Raw genomic sequence first — 21,162 nt, forward strand, 5'->3', positions numbered from 1 at the left:
TTTCGGCAGCCCACCGCCAAGTGTGGCTTACCCAAGCACGACTGCCGGAGAACTGGAAGAAAACCTTGAGAGATCTTCCTTTTGTTCCTGGTCATCTTTTTGGTCCAAATGTCCCGGAACTGTTGGAAAAGAGGGTAAAGCTGTCTGAAGCCACTCATCAACTGACACAGGTGCAGCGCAACCCTACCTTTAGGATGCCAGTGGTTCAGACCCGACATCACTATGCCACATCGGAGCAATGTTTCCGCCGGCATGCTACACCTCAGTCACAGCTCCCTCAAAGACCTTGTGTTCCTGAAGATGCGAGAGTTTTTCGCCCACCTCATCGACAATTTCTGGCCTGAGACAGTCAGGCCTGCGGTCAATCGTTTTTCTATAGATCAACTGGAGTACTGGAGATCCAACACAGCAGACCCCTGGGTGTTGGCGACTGAGCAGGGGATATACTCTACAATTTCAGCAGTGGCCAGCCAGATTTTCAAGGATTATTCCTGCAATTGTCAGAGACGCAGTTCGCGCAGTGGCTCTCTCTCTGAAAATTTGTTCACTGTTAGAGAAGGGAGCCATAAAAAAAGTTCATCCCCTCGTTCAGGGAGACGGGTTCTATTCAACTTATTTTCTTGTTCCAAAGATGGACGATGATTTCCGCCCAATTCACGATTTGAGGCTTCTGAATTTGTTCCTGAAGGTCCTTCCTTTTCGAATGCTGCGCACAGCCGATGTTTTTCAGTCTGTGACAGCAGAAGGTTGGTTTGTAAGTGTCCACCTGAAAGATCCATACTTTCACATCCCAATTGCTGTACATCACAGAAGGTTTCTGCATTTCAGTTTCCTGAATCAAGCTTACCAGTTCAAAGTGCTACCCTCTGGCCTTTCCCTTGCTCCTTGCGTCTTTACAGGCTGTACAAGACTCCAGACTACTTTTGTGACATGTGCAGAAGATGTGAACGAGAAAAATAGCCGTCTGATTCCATCACAGACCACTCCGTTCATAGGAATGATCCTGAATTCCTGCCTAATGTTTGCCTCCCTGTCTCAGGAACGTGTGACGAACATTCTGCAACTTTTGGCTCGCTTTCGCCCGGGTGTGTCTTTGCAGTACGAGGTGGTCCTACGACTGATAGGGATGTTAACAGCAGCTACGGTGGTGATCCCCCTGGGGTTACTCCACCTCAGACCACTCCAGTTATGGAATGACAGTTTGCGGCTAGATCCCACCAGACATTGCCATCGACTGGTTATAATTTCTCACTGTTGCATATTGAGGCGGTGGAGACAGTTAGAGTTTCTGAAGACAGGAATGTCCCTGGGTGTTGTTCCCTCTCATTGGGAGTTTGTCATGACAGACGCTTCCCTCACAGGATGGGGGGCAACGTGGAATCGGAGGAGTATTCGCTGGACACCGATCCAGGCCACAGAACATATCAACCTGCTAGAACTAAGGGCAGTGTTCTTGGCTCTAAAGTACTTCATGCCGGTTATGGCAGGCCGCCATGTTCTCGTTCGGCCAGACAATACCTCAACAGTGTTCCATCTGAACCACCAGGGCGGCACGAGATCCCGCAGGTCTCTACGGCTGACTCACGAGATCCTGAAATGGTGTCAGCCACGACTCGCTTCACTGAGGGCAGCTCATATTTCAGGAGCGTGCATCCAGACAGCAGATGCTCTTTCCAGGGATCAAGTACATCCAGGAGAATGGAGGCTTCATCCAGATGTAGTGTAGGGGATCTGGCTACGATTTGGAAGAGCAGAAGTGGATATTTTGGCTTCAGAGATGACCACCCACTGTCACTTATGGTTCGCAAGGACAGAAGTATTCAGCCCCCTGGGCCAGGATGCGCTGTCTCACGAATGGCCCAACTGCCTGCTCTATGCGTTTCCACCTATCCCTCTGTTATTGGAGACGTTGCACAGGATGTCCCTGTGCAAGCACAGAGTGTTACCCGTGGCACTACGATGGCCAGCCAGACCATGGTTTCCTTTGTTGCTGAGACTTCTGACAGGCAATCCATGGAAGCTTCCCCCCAGGAAGGACCTCCTCTCCCAGCTGGAGGCCAGTGTCTGGCACCCGGACCCGGCTCGTCTGCAGCTTTGGGTCTGGCCATAGGGTTAAATCCTTCCCTGGAGCATTGTGACCCTGCTGTTATTCACACCATCTCTAATGCTAGGGCATCTTCCACACGACAGATTTATGCAGATTTATGCTGTCGCCGTCTGAACCCTGCTCGCAATCCTCATTTTCCTGTGTGGGATTTTTCACTCATGCTTGCATTCCTGTGCTCACCCCAGTTTGAGCCCTTGCAAAGCATTGACATTAAATGGTTGTCCTTGAAGACTACTTTTTTGTTAGCTATTGCTACTGTGAAATGAGTCAGTGAGTTGCACGCGTTGTCTGTTAGTGAACTGTGCATGCGTTGGTTACCGGATGACTCCGGGGTGTTTTACGACCCAATCCTTCTTTTCTTCCTCAGTTCATAAATCAGCACATTGAACTGGCCTCTTTTCAGACTTCTTCAGGGTCTGATTCAAGTGACCAACTTTTGTGACCTGTTCGGGCCTTGAAGTGTTATGTGAACTCTACTGTTCAATTTAGACGGTCAGACCAGTTATTTGTCTGCCATGGTGGTGTGAAGAAAGGTGCTCCAGTGTCGAAGCAGAGGTTGTCGAACTGGATAGTAGAGACCATTACGCTGGCCTACAAGGCAGCAGCGACACCACTGCCCCGGAGACTAATTTGCCATTCCACTAGGGCCACATCTCATCTTCATGGGCTGTTTATAGAGGAGTTTCCCTGGTGGATATCTGCACTGCTGCTACCTGGGCTTCTCCATGCACGTTTGCCCGGTTTTATAAGGTCAACATCTAGCGTTTTTTCTATGGGAACCCTGATACACTTTATACAGTATTCCTTGATGAATAGAAAGTTGGGGGGAAAACAGCAATTATTTGAAATATAATCTTTTGTGACATCATAAATGTCTTTACCGTCACTCATTTTGATCAATTTAGTGCATCCCAGAATAAATACAATTTAATTTTATATTAATTTGTTACAATGCATGTGTAATTTTATTTATATATTATATATTGGCTACACTTTATAATAATTTGGCATTAGTTAATATTAGTTAACTACCTTAGTAATGAACTAAGAATGAACAATACTTCTTCAGTATTAATTCATCCTAATTTTAATTTCAGCATTTACTAATATATTATTAAAACCAAATGTGGTGTTTGTTAACTTAACATTAGAAAATGCACTGTGAACTAACATGAACAATGAACAGCTGTTATTATAACAAAGATGAATAAATACAGTAACACATGTATTGATCATTGCTACTTCATGTTAGTTAATACATTAACTAAAGTTAACTAATGAACCTTATTGTAAAGTGTTACCAATACATTTTATAATTTGTATTTTAATTATATAAGCATTTTTTCCTTTTCTGTTATACATATAGCCAAGTATTCCCCGTGTAGTGTGCACACAGACCCTCAGTGTCTCTCTCTATATTTTCTTTTCTTTTTACTTCTAAGTTTGTTTATTTGATTTAGTATTTATCGTGTGTGTTGTTTGTTTGTTCCCAGTCCCTCCGGCTGGGACTGGGCTCGATGTCCTCACACGCCGTCACGGAGTTAAGATTGTATCCGTGGCGAGTGTGGAGGCTTGTTGTCTGGGTGTAGGAGAGATTGGCCATCAAAACATTCTCTCCGCATCCAGAATGAATGGCGCGACCGTGATTTTTTTTTACTCAGTGGATAAAGCAAACGAGGTGGTTGCGAGAGGTATAATCATTGATGAAATACTTACACCTGTTTTACCGCTGTTGTTACCGTCAAAAAGATCACAATATCAAATATCCCTCCGTTTCTCAGTGATGATATTTTGAAACAAGCACTATCACGTTATGGGAAGTTGGTTTCGCCGATCAAAATGATTACGATCGGATGTGAATCTCCTTTATTGAAACATATCGTTTCATTCAGGAGATTCACGTTCTGTCACGTGTCTGTCCTGTCTTTGTGTTGCACATGAGTGTTTGGTAATGTGGGCCATGTGCTCTAGTCATTGTTTGGTCCCTCCCCCTTGTTATCTGATCATCGGTTTATTTGTCCCACCTGTTATCCTCGTTACCCTCCTCATTTGCCTTCCTATTTAATCTACCTGTGTTTGCTGTCCTGTGCTCGTACGTTGTTTATTGTTTCAGTGTTAGTCGAGTGGAGTTCGGTTCCGGTCCTGTTTTGCCATGTCTGTGTTGGATTTAGTTTCATTGGATTCTTTTGTTGGTTTGTTTATTTCATGTTTTCTTTATTAAAGATCTCATCACTCACTCTGCGCTTGAATCCTCCCTTCAATTCTCCACAACTCACCGTGACATAGTCACATCCCAGAAGCCAAGCGGTCTCCTCCTACTACCCATCTTGATGCCCTAATGATTACTTCCATCGCCATGGTAAAAGCCAGTGGAGAAATGGTTTCAGTTCATCAGAAGTGAGTCTTTGTTTCCATTTTTCTAATAAATGAAAAACAAATCGTCTTGACTTAATTTTCATACTCAAAGGAACTCCTTCCATATTCCCAAAGTCTGGTCCTGTTAAGTTTACTAGACTCCCCATTGTACATATTTTGGAAGCCACAAGTGTTTCCATAAGTCCAAAAATCGTACAGTCATTGTGTGTTAAATCAAAGCGTGCTCCATATGTTAACGGTTCTTTAAGGAGCCAGTAAAGAGATTCAAAATGTCCTTCTCTTTGTACTTTGAACATGTTCCACACTTTAAAAACATTTCGATAAAAAATAGGCATTCCATTGAGGTTCAGTTTTGACAAGTCCATAAAGAAAAGATTTCTGTCCATTTTAAAATTTCCAAGATTTTGTTGTATTTTACACGCAACTACTTTCCAGCTTGAAGTTATTGAACCATTAAGAAGTCTTTGCACAAACTGTAAACGAAAAGCTGCTGCTCTACTTTGAAGATGTACCAATCCTTGTCCTCCATCTTTAGGTAAAAACAATACGCTCTGAGGAACCCAATGTGACTTGTCCCAGAAAAAGTCGCTTGAATCTCTGCTAAGAGACGCAAAGGAGGATCAATGCAGGTTAACTTATGCCATAAAGAGGAAGCTACTAAATTATTTATAACTAAAGCTCGACCTCTATATGACATATTTGGGATTAACCACTTCCATTTTTCGAGTCGACCTTTAACTTTTTCAAGAGTTCCTTCCCAATTTTTTTGTACAGTTACTTCATCTCCCAAAAACACCCCTAAATATTTAAAGCCTCCTTTCTTCCATACTAAGCCAGGAGGAAGGGAAAAATAACAATTTTTCCAATCCCCTATTAGTATTGCTTCGCTTTTTTCCAAATTAGTTTTAGCAGAGGACAGTTTTTTAAAATCATCAAGTACACTCATTAAAACCTGTACATCACTCTGTTGACTAACAAACACTAAAACATTATCAGCATATGCAGAGACTCTTAAACTTCTTTCAAAATTAGGCAGTTTAAAACCTTCTCTCAATTGTTGTAACAGAGGTTCTATTGCTAGCGAATATAGCCTTCCAGAGAGCGGGCATCCCTGCCTCATTCCTCTCTAAACACTTTAAAAGGAGTGCATAAGCCACCATTAATTTTGAGTATGCTCTCAACATCACTGTACAAAACTTTAATTTTATCAATAAAACCTTTACTAGAACCAAAAGCTTTTAACGTTTCCCATAAGTATGCATGTTCAACTCTGTCGAAAGCTTTCTCTTGGTCAAGCGAAATCAATCCAATGTTACTATTTGATAACTTAGAGACATAATAAATATCCCTAATAAGGGAAATATTATCAAAGATGTACCTTTTGGGGACACAGTAAGTTTGGTCTGGATGGATCACCTTAATCATAATTTTTGATAATCTGTTTGCTAAAATTTTTGAAAGAAGTTTATAGTCACTACACAGAAGTGAAACAGGTCTCCAGTTTTTGATCTCTGTGAGATCTCCTTTCTTGGGAAGGAGGGTCAGGACTGCTCTCCGGCAACTCAAAGGTAGAAGACCTTCGTCCAGACTACCATTGAGGACTTGTAAGAGATCCTCTCCTAAAACTTCCCAAAAACATTTATAGAAGTCTATTGGTATGCCATCAACTCCAGGCACCCTTCCGGATCCCATGCTCTGAACGGCCTTATGCAGTTCTCCCAGGCTGAGCACACCTGGAATCTCTGCATTACCTTCATCAGACACCTTTGGTAAATCCTCAAAGAAGACACTCTCATTGATATTGTCTTATCCTACTTCACTTCTGTACAGTTTCTCATAAAAACCAATTGCCCTCCTTCTAATCACTACAGGATTGGACAACTCATCAGATCGCAAAGCGTGAATGATTCTTTTTTGCCCATTTTTCCTTTCAAGGTTAAAAAAATATTTTGAAGGTGCATCCATCTGATCAAGACTTATAAATCTTGACCGGACCAAAGCCCCCTGTGTTTTAACCCAGAATAATTCTGCCAATTGATTCTTTTTTTAGAAAGAATTTTCAAATAGCTATGTTGTTTTGTTAATTCTGCCAATTCCTGTATCTTAATTATGTCATTCTCTAAGTCTAAATGACTGATTTAAAACTTTGGTGCTGTTTTGAGCATACTGTTTAATTTGTACTTTGCCAAAATCCCACCATTTTTGTACTGATTGAAAAGATTCTGTAATCAGCCCAAAACAATTTAAAAGTGTGTATGAAATCCTTATTATCTAACAAAGTTAAATTAAAATGCCAGTAAGCACTTTTAGGCTTGACAGAATTCAAAATAAAACAACACCATGCAATGATCTGAAAAGCCAACAGGAAAAATACAACACTTTTTAAAAATACCAGCATGATGCTTAAACACATACAATCTGTCCAATCTTGCCAGAGATAAAACAGTATCACGTGTATGCAGTGATGGAGTACTCGAGTCCTGGACTCGGACTCGAGTCCTTATTCTCTGAACTCGAGTCCGACTCGAGACTCCATGCTCTGGACTCGTGACTCGACTTGGACTCGCGGACTGATGACTAGTACTTGGACTCGGACTCGAGAATATATAAAATCGGACTTTAGGATTCATCAAATGAATGACGTTGTTTCTGACTAAATAGGTTATAAAAATTTGATATAAGATGTTACACTTTTCCTGTTTCGGAGTCCAAAACCGGCCGTAATCTATTTTTTCCCTCACAGACAGTGCTACCGCTCGCTCTCCTTGCTTGACAACACACTCACTGACGTCACTCACTTTACGCTGCATTCTCGTGAGAGAGTTAACGTAACACTCATTTAACACTAGATAAGTTCCTCTACATCTAATCAGCGATTTCAATTTTGGCACGCTTTGCAGCAGCTGAGCTGACCACTAAGAGCGCTGAGCCAAAGTCGGACGCGCTCAGCGCAATCCCGCTTACCATACGATAACACAATTATGTTTATTTTAGCTAACAAACTAGACGGCAACCTTGACTATGTCACACATCGCAACCACTCTTTTCCTGCGGAGTTACAACTGCTTATAGCACTGCATTTGCTGGTTTTTGCCGCAGTTACATTGGGATTTAGTTTGCTTTTCAAAATTTCAAAATTGTTTTTCTTTTACCATATTCGTCAAGAAGAATGCATTTCTCCTCCTCTATCCTCTGGCTTTCTTTTTTGTTTTCTTTATCCATTCCAGTTGACTGATCAGCCAAAAATGTATTTAAACAATTAAATAAATATAATCGTGCCACAGCTAGTTGACAATGATTTGAACTAAGGTCAAGGCAATTCTAGTGATATCATACACATTTCTAGCTGCAAGAAAGAGTGCCTGAAAAATGTTGCTTGATTTGGCTTAAGTATAGCCAAAGTATAGTATAGACTCGGACTCTTCTTTGGTGACTCGGACTTGGACTCGAACTCGAACACTGGGACTCGAGACTCGACTCGGACTCGACAGTTGGTGACTCGACTACAACACTGCGTGTATGTGCCCAAGTATATTGTCTTTTATCCTCATAATAAAACTTCCACACATCCCTTAACTCATGCTTATTTATTATTTGAATGAGACGTTTTCTTGACGGCATATGGGGTTCAATATGATTTCTGTCACAATTACTCACTGCACAATTAAAATCTCCTCCGAGAAATAAATAATCATCATTAGAAACATCTTGTAAAACAGAACATAATATATCTAAAAACAACATCCTATCAATTGTTGAGTTGGGGACATACACACAAATAAAAACAAAATTATAATTCTCCACTTGTGCTCTCGCTTTTAAAAGTCTACCCTTCAAAAACTCTTTAACTTGATATGAACTTGGATTAAATGTTTTTGCAAAAATGGCTACTCCCCCACTTAACGTGGTGTTGTGACTGAAAAAAGATAAGCCTTCCCAGCCATTCCTTCATCCAATCATTAACATTGTTCACGTCACTATGTGTTTCCTGAATCAAAGTGACATCTATTTTCTTCTGCTTGATAATTTCATTCAGCTCAGCTCTTTTTCTGTAAACTCTAGCACCATTGACATTCAAGGAGGCAATCCGCACTTCAGCCATACTAAAATAAATAAACAAACCAAAAAAAACACAAGCAAAACCAGATTACTAATGTTCTTAGTCTTCATTTTAATTTAAATCCGTGCCAACTTTCCACACAATCTTTTTCATATGATAAACCTCCCTGTTTGAAAGGCACCCATCTGCTAATAGACTTTTGGCTTTGTCATGGAACTGCGTTAGATCAGGGAAATAATCCTTTACAATTACACCTCTCTTGTTTTTTGTGGTATTAAGGAAACGTTTAACATCATAGCTTCTGCTTATAGCTTCAGTCTGTGACAACACTGTACTTGAGTCGGACATTTCACTTCCACTTTCTGATTCTTTCTGATCTTCAAACACTTCTCCTTTTTTAAAGCACTTTGGACTACTGATCTTTTCCAGATTTTTCTGTTTTGTTGGTACTTTGAACATCCTATTCTCTGCTTCTGTGTCAGATCTTCCCCCATGTTTTCTACATCACTGTCCATCAACCCAGTTTCTGCAGCTACAGAAGTATCCCTACCTTCATTCACTGATTCCGTCGAGGTCGATCCAGCTTCCACAGGCCCCTCAACAGATGTTCCTTCCCCAGCAGGTTTATCCACGGCCGGCACTGCTTCAGCCAGACCGACCTCATTCGGTTTAACAGTCACGTTAGGCCTAGTATCTTTAGTTAAAACACTATCCTTACTACCTCCAGCTGCATTCTTATCGGGACATGAACGTATTAAGTGGCCTGATTTACCACATCCAAAGCACTTCATTTTGTCAGTAGTAACAAACACGACATATTCAAAATCGTCCACACGGAAATTTAAAGCCAAGTCCAATTCTGCGCCATCTTTGATGATCATGAACGTGTCACGGTGAGTTGTGGAGAATTGAAGGGAGGATTCAAGCGCAGAGTGAGTGATGAGATTTTTAATAAAGAAAACATGAAATAAACAAACCAACAAAAGAATCCAATGAAACTAAATCCAACACAGACATGGCAAAACAGGACCGGAACCGAACTCCACTCGACTAACACTGAAACAATAAACAACGTACGAGCACAGGACAGCAAACACAGGTAGATTAAATAGGAAGGCAAATGAGGAGGGTAACGAGGATAACAGGTGGGACAAATAAACCGATGATCAGATAACAAGGGGGAGGGACCAAACAATGACTAGAGCACATGGCCCACATTACCAAACACTCATGTGCAACACAAAGACAGGACAGACACGTGACAGACTACCACCAATCAGAGCATAGATGGATGACATGACAACAATGACTACAACAGTAGCCTGCACTAATCGGTTATTGGGGAAGTTAACAGATAATATTGAATGGGCACGAATGCAATTTAAGCCCTCTAAATCAAGGAGCATCTCGATAGTTAAAGGAAAGGTAGTAGATAAAACATTCTTCATTGATGGTGAGGCAATACCAACAGTTTCTGAGAAGCCAGTGAAGAGTCTTGGGAGATGGTACGATGGGGATCTAAATGACACAGTTCGGGTGGGAGAAGTTAGACGACAAGTCAAGTCAAGTCATCTTCATTTATATAGCGCTTTTAACAATGGATTGTTTCAAAGCAGCTTTACAGGGATAAACATATCATTTAAGGTAACAGATTGTTTTGGCGTTATAGCGGTTCTTGAATAATGTTACTTCCAGCTAAAGTTAACTTTGATTGATTCACCTCCGTCGAAATGATCAGACTTTAAACGCGAACCTGTGATTAACGCAGACGGCGTTCACATGCTCATTCAGAATTCTATAGTTATGTGCTTTTTAAAATATGTGCGCAGGTTTGTAATTCATACAACCCAGCCTAAACAAACTACTTTTCTTGCTTAAAAATTTTGATACAGAATTTTGTTTTATTTTATCACTTCGGGGTACGCGAGCCGGAATTCACAACGCTTTATCTGTAGAGTGGGAAAGGGATCCTCCATAGGGAGAGGATAGTGGATACTTCAGCACTGCATTGTCATCGGGTCCAGGCGAATCTCGTTCGTCAGATCTGGACACGGCCTGGATCCGGCAGTCTGCGGGAAAACCTCGGGATAAACAAAGACACTAATATTAGCGTAGATGCCATTCTTCTTATGATGTAGCGAGTACATCAAGATTTAAGGGAAGTGTTCCCAGTTCCGGCTGACCTAATCTATGCAGCCTAACATTGAATTTATAGAAGTCTATAATGTATTATGTGTATGCTAGGTCAAAGAGATGTGTTTTTAGTCTAGCTTTGAACGGACAGAGTGTGTCTGCTTCCCGGACAATGGTAGGAAGACTGTTCCAAAGTTTTGGTGCTAAATAGGAAAAGGATCTACCGCCAGCAGTCGATTTAGATATTCTAGGTATTATCAACTGGCCGGAATTTTGAGATCGCAATAGACGTGAAGGACTATAATGCGTTAAGAGCTCGCTCAAGTACTGCGGAGCTAAATCATTTAGTGCTTTGTAGGTAATCAACAATATTTTAAAATTTATACGATGTTTAATAGGGAGCCAATGCAGTGTTGACAGAACCGGGCTAATATGGTCATATTTCCTGGTTCTGGTAAGAACTCGAGCTGCGGCGTTTTGAACTAGCTGTAGTTTGTTTATTAAGCGTGCAGGGCAACCACCCAGTAGAGCATTACAATAATCTAGCCTTGAGGTCATGAACGCATGGACTAATTGTTCCGCATTTCCCAATGAGAGCATATGGCGTATTTTAGATATATTTTTAAGATGGAAAAATGCAGTTTTACAGATACTAGACACGTGGCTTTCAAAAGAAAGGTTGGTATCAAAGAGCACACCCAGGTTCCTAACCGACGACGAAGACTTGACAGAGCAGCCATCAAGTGTTAGACAGTATTCTGGGTTATTACGTGTGGAAGTTTTTTGTCCAATAATTAGAATCTCTGTCTTTTCAGAATTTAGTAGTAGGAAATTACTAGTCATCCAATTTTTTATATTAGCTATGCATTCCGTTAATTTTGTGAATTGGTAAGTTTCGTTGGGTTTTGAAGAAATATACAGCTGAGTATCATCGGCATAACAGTGAAAGCTAACTCCATGTTTCCTAATGATATCTCCTAATGGTAGCATGTACAGAGTGAACAGCAGCGGTCCTAGTACTGAGCCTTGTGGTACGCCATACTGAACTTGTGATCGATAAGACATCTCTTCATTTACTGCTACAAACTGATAACGGTCAGTTAAGTATGATTTAAACCATGCTAATGCAATTCCACTAATGCCAACATAGTTTTCTAGTCTATTTAAAAGAATGTTGTGGTCAATGGTGTCAAATACAGCACTAAGATCGAGTAACACTAATAGAGAGATACAACCACGATCGGATGATAAGAGCAAATCATTTGTGACTCTAATGAGAGCTGTCTCAGTGCTATGGTACGGTCTAAATCCGGACTGAAAATCCTCGCAGATATCATTTCTTTCTAGAAAGGAACATAGTTGTGAAGATACTGCTTTTTCTAATATCTTTGACAGAAAAGGCAGATTCGAGATCGGCCTGTAATTGACTAATTCTGTAGGATCAAGTTGTGGTTTTTTAACAAGCGGTTTTATCATAGCCAGTTTAAAGGTTTTTGGTACGTATCCTAGAGACAAAGATGAATTAATGATATTAAGAAGAGGATATATGACCTCTGGAAACATCTCTTTCAGTAGCTTAGTCGGTATAGGATCTAACATACAAGTTGTCGATTTAGATGAATTAACGAGTTTGCAGAATTCTTCCTCTCCTATAGCAACAAATAAATCAAATTTTTCCTCAGGGAGACTACAATGCACTTCCTGATGCGATACTGTGGTAGACGGTTGCATAGTTATAATTTTGTCCCTGATATTATCAATCTTATAAGTGAAGAAGTTCATAAAGTCATCACTGCTGTGTTGCTTTGACACTTCTGAGCTTGAAGCTTTCTTTTTCGTTAGTTTAGCCACTGTTTCAAATAAATACCTAGGATTATGTTTATTTTCTTCTAATAGGTTTGAAAAATAAGCAGATCTAGCAGCTTTTAAAGCCTCTCTGTAAGCAATCGAGCTCTCTTTCCACGAAATCCGAAATACCTCTAGTTTAGTTTTCTTCCAGTTGGGCTCCATTTTTCTGGCTGCTCTCTTAAGGGCCTGAGTGTGTGTGTGTGTGTGTGTGTGCTTGCTGTACCACGGCATTGGACTATTTTCTTTAATCTTCTTTAAGCGCAACGGAGCAACTGCGTCTAAAGTGCTGGAAAAGAGAGAGTTAAACGTTTCTGTTGCAATCGAGTTCTTCTAAGCTATCCGGGATGCTGAGATGATGAAACTGATTAGGAAGATTATTGATAAAGCAATCTTTAGTGGCAGAAGTTATAGATCTAACGTATTTATAACACAGAGTCGGCTTTGCAGCCTTGGCTAAATGTAATTTACATGAGACTAGATAATGATCTGAGATGTCATCGCTCTGCTGCAGAATTTCAACGGCATCAACATCTATTCCATGTGATAGTATTAGATCTAGAGTATGATTACGACAATGAGTAGGTCCTGACACGTGTTGTCTAACTCCAATTGAGTTTACAATGTCTTTAAATGCCAATCCCAAAGCATCTTTTTCATTATCTACATGTATATTAAAATCACCAACAATTAGTACTTTATCTGCAGCCAATACTAAATCTGATAGAAAGTCCGCAAATTCTTTGATAAAATCTTTATGGTGCCCTGGTGGCCTGTACACAGTAGCCAGCAGAATTCTCAAATGTGATTTATCGTTTACACTATATATTTTTACATTAAGCACCAATACTTCAAAAGAAGTATATTTAAAGCTACACTTCTTAGTGGTTTTGAAAATATTACTATAAATTACAGCAACACCTCCCCCTTTGCCTTTCAGACGAGGTTCATTTTTATAACTGTAATCTTGTGGGGTTGACTCATTTAAAATAATGTAATCGTTTGGTTTTAGCCAGGTTTCTGTCAAACACAGCATATCAAGATTATAATCTGAAATCATATCATTAACTATGAGAGATTTTGAAGTAAGGGATCGAATATTCAGCAACCCAAGCTTTATCATTTGCTCATCTGTATTATATCTGTTTTTTATTTGTTGAACATCAATTAAATTTTTAACCTGACGTTTTTGGGATTTCCAAATTCGGGGAACAGACACAGTCTCTATATGATGATATCTAGGTGAAAGAGGCTCTATGTGATGGGATTTATCTGACCTTGGTGACGTGAGGCCGCTAGCAGACGGTCGGTTTAGCCAGTCTGTCTGCTTCCTGACCTGAGCCCCAGATTGTCATGTTTTAGCTCTAAGACTATGAGCCAAATTAATAGAGAGAAGAGCAGCACCAGCCCAGGAGGGATGGATACCATCTCTTTTCAACAGATCAGGCTTGCCCCAAAAACTTTTCCAATTGTCTATGAATTTTATATTATTCAGCGGACACCACTTCGACAGCCAACCATTCAGTGAGGCCAATCTACTAACTATCTCATCACTCCTGCGTACAGGAAGGGGGCCAGAGCAAATTACAGTGCCTGACATCGTACTTGCGAGTTCACACACCTCTTTAATATTAATTTTGGTGATCTCCGACTGGCGGAGTCGAACATCATTCGTGCCGACATGAATAATGATCTTAGAGAATTTACGATTAGCATTAGCCAGCACTTTTAAATTTGCTTTGATGTCAGGCGCTCTGGCTCCCGGCAAACATGTGACTATGGTGGCTGGTGTCTCTATTTTCACGTTCCGTGTGATCGAATCACCAATTACCAGGGCACAATCAACAGAATTCTCAGTGGGTGTTTCACTGAGTGGGGCAAATCGATTTGTTATGGGAATCGGAACGGAAGAGTGGTTCTTTGATCCGCGACTAGAGCGGTGATCTCTCACGGTCACCCATCTGCCCTGCTGCACGGGCTCTACTTCAGCCGGAACCGAATCATGTAAAGAGTTCACTATGCTAGGCGCATCCAAAACACTATCTAAAGCTCTAGCATTCTTACCATCCTCAATTAAAGTTTGGATGCGTGTCTCTAGTTCTGAAATCTTTTCCGTCAGCCTGACTGTCTCCTTGCATTTATCACATATAAATCCTATATTGCCATCGGAGAAGGCTATACTAAACATATGACATGTGACACAGGTGACAATAACAGGACAAGAAGACATTACTCACCGTGTTTGTTGACTGATTTCTTACTTACCTGGACTTTATGAACTCAAAGGCGCGGGCGCGCGAGAGAAAATAAATATATAAATGAGCGCACGGGTGGCGCGTTAGCGAGTTACTAGCGTGCTGTGTTAACAATAACGGAAGCTAGAGATGTAAGGTTAATCTGAGATGTTGGGTAAGCTGTATTTAGTAGTATAAACAACTAGATAGTAAATGATGGCTCAAAACATAAAGAAATACGAGGCTCAGGCGGAGCTTACAGCCTCGAAGCAAACAAACACACAGCAGGCAGCGAGGCAGACAGGAGCAATCGATCAGCGATCAGACCAGAGCACCAGAGCACAGAGCCGTCAAGCAGTGGAAGGGTTGAAGAGCATAAACAGCTGTGCTCTACCTGGCAAACTAAAACTCTGGTGCTTTCAGTTTGGTCTACTGCCGAGGTTGCTGTGGCCACTGACTGTGTACGAGGTAGGGATGCAACGATTACAGATTTTGTAAGTACGATTATTGTCTGAGAAATAATCACGATTTAACGATTATCACGATTATTATGCATCAATTAATTTCACAACACTACTTATGTATAATATCACATGAACACTCAACACTAGATTGTAATGTGTTATTTATTGCTGCCACAACACAGTACAAAATTATAAAATGACAAACAATAATCAATCTCTTCCTTTGGAATTAAAGAGAAGTGCTTTGTAAACATCCAGCATTTTTCTTTTAAAAATAACAAATTAAGTCAAAGGCTGCAGGGCTCTTTGATTGAAATAGATCACACAATTATTAAGTGTTTAGTTTGTTCTAAATTTATTTTCAACCTGAGGTACAAAACTTGAAAACAATATCTTGTTGGTATTTGACATAAAAACAAATAATACTAATAAATCCCAATGAAAATAAGAATAAACAAAGTATTTGGCTCTATTGAATTAAATGCAAGCTAAATAGTAGGCCTATGTATTTCTTTTAAAAGAAAACAAATATAGTCCAAATGTTATCCACCAAAATTATTGTACTTATTTTAATACTCTTTTTTAATTATTAATCCAAATTTTACATGTGCCTTTAGAAAATCATCTAGCCTATTATAATCTCATTATTTTGGTTTGTTTGTTAAAAGTTTGAGTAAAAATTATAGAAAGAAACTGAGAACATCTCTCATGCGGTGTTATTAATAACTGAAATGCAGTTAATTGGTAGTCCTAGAAGTCTACACGGCCCTGATCTTATGTTAGTGTTTTACACCGGGCATATTACAACTACAAAGCCTAACATTTACTCAACACAGACAGGAGAAAGCAATAGGATATTAAGTTAAATGTTCACTGACTGAAACTCTTGAGAGCACGTCACATTCGGTTTTCCACAGACTTGCGTAACCAAAACTTTCCGCTGTTTTTTTGTTGTTGTTTTTTTTTTACGTTGCACTGAAAGCTGAAAGTTGTGCGCCGCGTTCTCCTTTTTCCAAAGCGCTAGGGTGGTTGCGCTCCGGAGGCGTCTGTCGTTGCTCTGTTAGTTCTTGTCACTTGACCTACGGTGCGCTTGTGGCATTATGAAAAGTTGAGATGTTTTGATCTCGATGTAGCGCGGACGCGCTTGGAAAAAACTAGCGCGTCGCTTCCCTTATGAGCGCGCATACATTTGAAATGAACTTGAGCGCGCAAAAGACGCGATCTGTGAACAGGCCCTTAAGGCGTTTTTTCGGTGGAAATAGAGCGTCGCTGCTTAGTCCCTCTGCCATAGTGGTTGACGAGCACGGCACTTTAAGCTGGTGCACCGCTGGTGTAACTTTGTTTTCGTTTTGTGTTAGGTGCAAAAGTTCCGTTCCGTGCCGTCCGCGGTGTAGCATAGTCTTTACGATTAATTAACCGTGACGTTTTAAAGCGCGGTTAATTGTGAAATCCGGTAATCGCAGCATCCCTAGTACGAGGTTTCTTTGACAACAGTGGATAAGCTGGAAGCGTTGATAAGTTCATACATCAGGAAATGGTTGGGAGTTCTGCGCTGCCTCAGCAGAGTAGGACTTTATAGTAAAGGAATATTGCAGCTGCCAGTCTCTGCTTTAACCGAGGAGTTCAAGTGTGCCAAGGTCAGGGTGGAAATGACCTTAGTAGAGTCACACGACAAATGTGAAAGTCGTCAGCAAAGAAATCTGTAGTAGAGGCAAAGGCTGACCTTCAAATTGGGGAATTGGGACAGGTACAGCATGGAAGAGGGGGGTTTGGGCTCCGTTTAGCTCCTCCTAAATGGCACAAGGCAGGCCTAGCTCAAAGGAGGAAGCTGGTAGTCAACGAGGTGCGAAAGCAGGAGGAGAGGATGAGGTGTATAAAGGCCATTTCCCAGGCCAAGCAGGGAGAGTGGATGAGATGGGAGAGTGTGGAACAACGCAAGATGGGCTGGCAAGACCTTTGGTCAATGGAAGAGAGTAGGATCAGTTTCCTTATTAGGTCAACATATGATGTTCTCCCATCACCGCAGAACCTAAACCTCTGGGTAGGAGAGGATCCCTCTTGTCCTTTGTGTTCATCACCTGCCACATTAAGGCACATTTTGACAGGATGTAAGGTGGCTCTTAGCCAAGGTCGGTTTACTTGGCGCCATGACCAAGTACTGCGATGTTTGGCTTTAGCATTAGAAGGCAAGCGTAACATGACCAATAAGTTGCCACCTGTTCTAGCAAGACATTACACGCAGAAGACAATATTCCTCCGCCCAGGCGAGCAACCACCAAGAAAAGGTGTTGGACAACTGGAAGCTGCTAGAGACTGGAAGATGCTGGCTGATCTTGATCAACGGCTTATTTTTCCACCTGAGATTGCCACCACTAACCTACGACCAGATATTGTTTTGTGGTCTGGATCAGCACGCATTGTTCAACTGATAGAGTTAACAGTGCCATGGGAGGATGCGGTAGATGAGGCATATGAGAGGAAGAAACTGCGGTATGCTCATGTGGCCACTGAAGCAGAACAGCGAGGATGGAGAGTCCAGGTTTATCCAGTGGAAGTGGGTTGTCGAGGATTTGTGGCACACTCTACAACCCGGTTCCTCAGAGACGTCGGATTCAGGTTGTATAGTATTTACAGTCATTACGTTCCTGTGTATATTGCGTGAATGACGGGTGGTTGGGCAGATATTGTGTTTTGCGGTAGGTGGTATGCCATACGGAACCGTTGCCACTGAACCTACTTTAACGAAGACAGTGGGGCTCAACAGCCTTAGTCAAACGGGTTGGCGCGTATGGTTGGGTTGCGGAGAGATTGTGGTTAGGTCTCAGCAGCAGGAGGGATGTAGAGGTCAGTAAGCTGGGCTGAGTTGAGTGGGGGATGGAGGGGGGTGACTCTGGGACGCCAGAGTCACTGTCGAGCCCTCTTGAGGTGTCGTGGGCTAGTCGACGAAACACTGAGGACGGAAGGTGCCCACTTGAAGACCCTAGAGATGTCCCCTACTCGGCTCAATCCAGACGGTTGTCGTGCTGGTCCACTAGGGAGACCACACTGTAGTTGCAGCCGTCGTGTGTGCTTACGCGCCAAGTACACTGCAGCCGTTAAAGGGATAGTTCGGCCAAAAATGATATTTAACCCATGCATTACTCACCCTCAAGCCGTTTGAGATGCATATGTCAATCTTGTTTCAGACGAACACATTTTCAGTTATTTTAGAAAATGTCTTAGACCCTTCAGTGGATATAATGTGAAGCAATGGGGTCCACCTCCTTCAAGTCCCAAAATGTGCATACATCCTTCACAAAAGTAATCCATCCGGCTCCAGGGGGATAAACGAGGCCTTCTGAGGGTAATCCGTGCGGTTTTGTCATAAAAATATACATATTTAAAAATTTATAAATGAAAATATCTGACTTCCGGCAACGATCGACGCGCGTTCACGGGTGATGGAAGTCGGCGTACGAGGTAGGACGTAGGGTAGGAATAGGAACCGTCGTGACGTAGAACGAACGCGCCAGCGCAGCCAGAGAGCAGAGCAAAACAAAACACTTCCATCACCCGTGAACGCGCGTCGATCGTTGCCGGAAGTCAGATATTTTCATTTATAAATTTTTAAATATGTATATTTTTATGACAAAACCGCACGGATTACCCTCAGAAGGCCTTCGTTTATCCCCCTGGAGCCGGATGGATTACTTTTGTAAAGGATGTATGCACATTTTGGGACTTGAAGGAGGTGGACCCCATTGCTTCACATTATATCCACTGAAGGGTCTAAGACATTTTCTAAAATAACTGAAAATGTGTTCGTCTGAAACAAGATTGACATATGCATCTCGAACGGCTTGAGGGTGAGTAATGCATGGGTTAAATATCATTTTTGGCCGAACTATCCCTTTAACGCCGGACAGAAGGAGAGTCACACCACCATATGGATAGAAGCGTAAATGGATGGAGAAGCATAGGTTACTGTAAAGCTACGTCTTAGTTTGTGCTTATCTTGGCGAAAGCAGAGTACAAATCAGCATGAAGTTTTAACATCTACTCTCGTGTAATGGAAATCATTTTTATCAGACTACTGTGAAACCAAAAGTGTTCCTAATGAAAAAGATGTATTATCTGAGTTTTTTATTTCTCCTGTGTTAGATGATGTTTCAGGAATGTTTTAAGCTCTGGAAAATCCCTATGTCTTAATTTTTTTTCAAGTTCTGGTAAATCTTTTTATAAAGCTTGTGTTCTTGCTTTTAATAAAAAGTGCTTGATAAGAGGGCTGATACACCATGGCGTAATGTTTTAAAACTATGTGATGATGATAAGCCAGAATGGAGATCATTGTATAAGCCGCCTTTAAGTAAAAGAGTTGGGGACATGCAATGGAGACTTTTACATGGTGCAATAGCAGTTAATGCTTTTATTTCAGTTTTAAATCCTGATGTCACTACAGAATGCCCTTTTTGTTCAAGTAGAGAAACTGTTTTTCATGCCTATATGGATTGTTTTAGACTGAAAAGGTTTAGTTTATTACACAATTTATTTTATAGTTTTAATTAATCTTTTTCTATAGACGTATTTATTGTTGGTTTTAAATACGTTAGAAGAAATAGGTTTATTTGTCAGTGTTTAAATTTTCTTATAGGTCAAGCAAAGTTGGCAATCTATATGAGTAGAAAAAACAAGATAGAATTGGATGCAGATCAAGATATTAATATTCTGTTTTTAGCCACAGTTAAATCCAGAATACTCATTGATTTTCGGTATTATAGTTCCATGGATGATGTTATTACATTTGAAATGAAATGGTGTAAGAATGAGGCTCTGTTATTGATGGAAAAATAAATAAAAAATTCTCTTCTACTAATGTAGAAAAAGTTTTTTTGCAGTTCTTTGTGGTATAAAAGGTTAATGTTAAATGTTGAAAAATAAAATCATGTGAAAAATTGTAATAAAGTATTTTTTCAAAATTAAAAAAAAAAAGAAAAAGATTCTCTCTCTCTCTGTCCAGATGTTCATCAAGAAAGCTGAGTGACTGATGTTCATCAACACCTGTGTGTGTGTGTGTGTGTTGAGCTCTCTCTGGTGCAGGACCTCGCTCCACACACACCGGTCCTGTAGCGCCACCCGCTGGACACAGCAGAGGACCACACACACACACACACACACAGACTGATGATGACGACGCTGTCTTTTCTAAGCTGTATTTATATGTACATAAGCTCACGGTTGAGTTCTGTAATTACACTGGTCTGTCGTCACGGGCTCTGGACGCTCTCGCCCGTTTCACACACACACACACACACACACACACACACTTGGACTTCAACTAATGCTGCTTCTGGGATGGAGGACTCTTCTTAATTTCCTACTCGAGATTGATTTTCAAACTTCAGTTTGTGTTGTACATTAGTTGGCACATGCTTCTGTTTAGGCTACTCCAAATGGTGTGTATTTATTGTATTTATGAGGATACATGAAGAGTACACACACGCGCTAGAGATGTGTTAGTTCTGCACAGGCGTGTGTTTCCACAGTCCGTCCGTAGCGAGGAAAGAGGAGTGTGTACTGTAACTAGAGTCTGCTGCTGAACTCTTCTTCTTATAATTAAAATCTAATCAAGAGGGAAACCTTCCGAACATTTCATTTATACAGATCCTTTATTATTATTATCATCATTTTTGGTTGCACTTTATTTCAAGGTGATTTAAGTACTCATATAAGTACTGAGTGATATTAATGAACTACATGTACTTACTGTAGAGGTTTGGTTAATTATGCATAATTTACTGTTATTATAGGGTCAACCAGATTTCAGAAACTTCCCAGCTCAAATTTGTGATTTTGTTCATATTTTTTCTGAAGAAAGACGAACATAAATAGTGACGAAAGCCAAAATATGACAATTTTCACCAGAGATTTGGAGCCAGATTACAGTGGTGTAAAATGACTTTAGAA

At 40.9% G+C, this 21,162-nt stretch overlaps 1 protein-coding gene across 1 annotated transcript in view; it reads left to right on the forward strand.

Moving 5' to 3' along the window:
- Positions 1-20,834, forward strand: part of mgat4b (alpha-1,3-mannosyl-glycoprotein 4-beta-N-acetylglucosaminyltransferase B) — a gene marked incomplete at its 5' end in the record, with an annotated part of 183,262 nt that extends 162,428 nt beyond the window's left edge. The window contains 1 exon segment of the mRNA XM_056242630.1: positions 20,216-20,834. Within this exon segment, the coding sequence (XP_056098605.1) occupies positions 20,216-20,239 (24 nt within the window).
- Between the last annotated feature and the right edge of the window lie 328 nt (positions 20,835-21,162).

The sequence above is a fragment of the Rhinichthys klamathensis genome, unplaced genomic scaffold, assembly GCF_029890125.1.
Source record: "Rhinichthys klamathensis goyatoka isolate OS25496 unplaced genomic scaffold, OSU_Roscu_1.1 h1tg000734l_1, whole genome shotgun sequence".
Taxonomy (NCBI): Eukaryota; Metazoa; Chordata; class Actinopteri; order Cypriniformes; family Leuciscidae; genus Rhinichthys; species Rhinichthys klamathensis.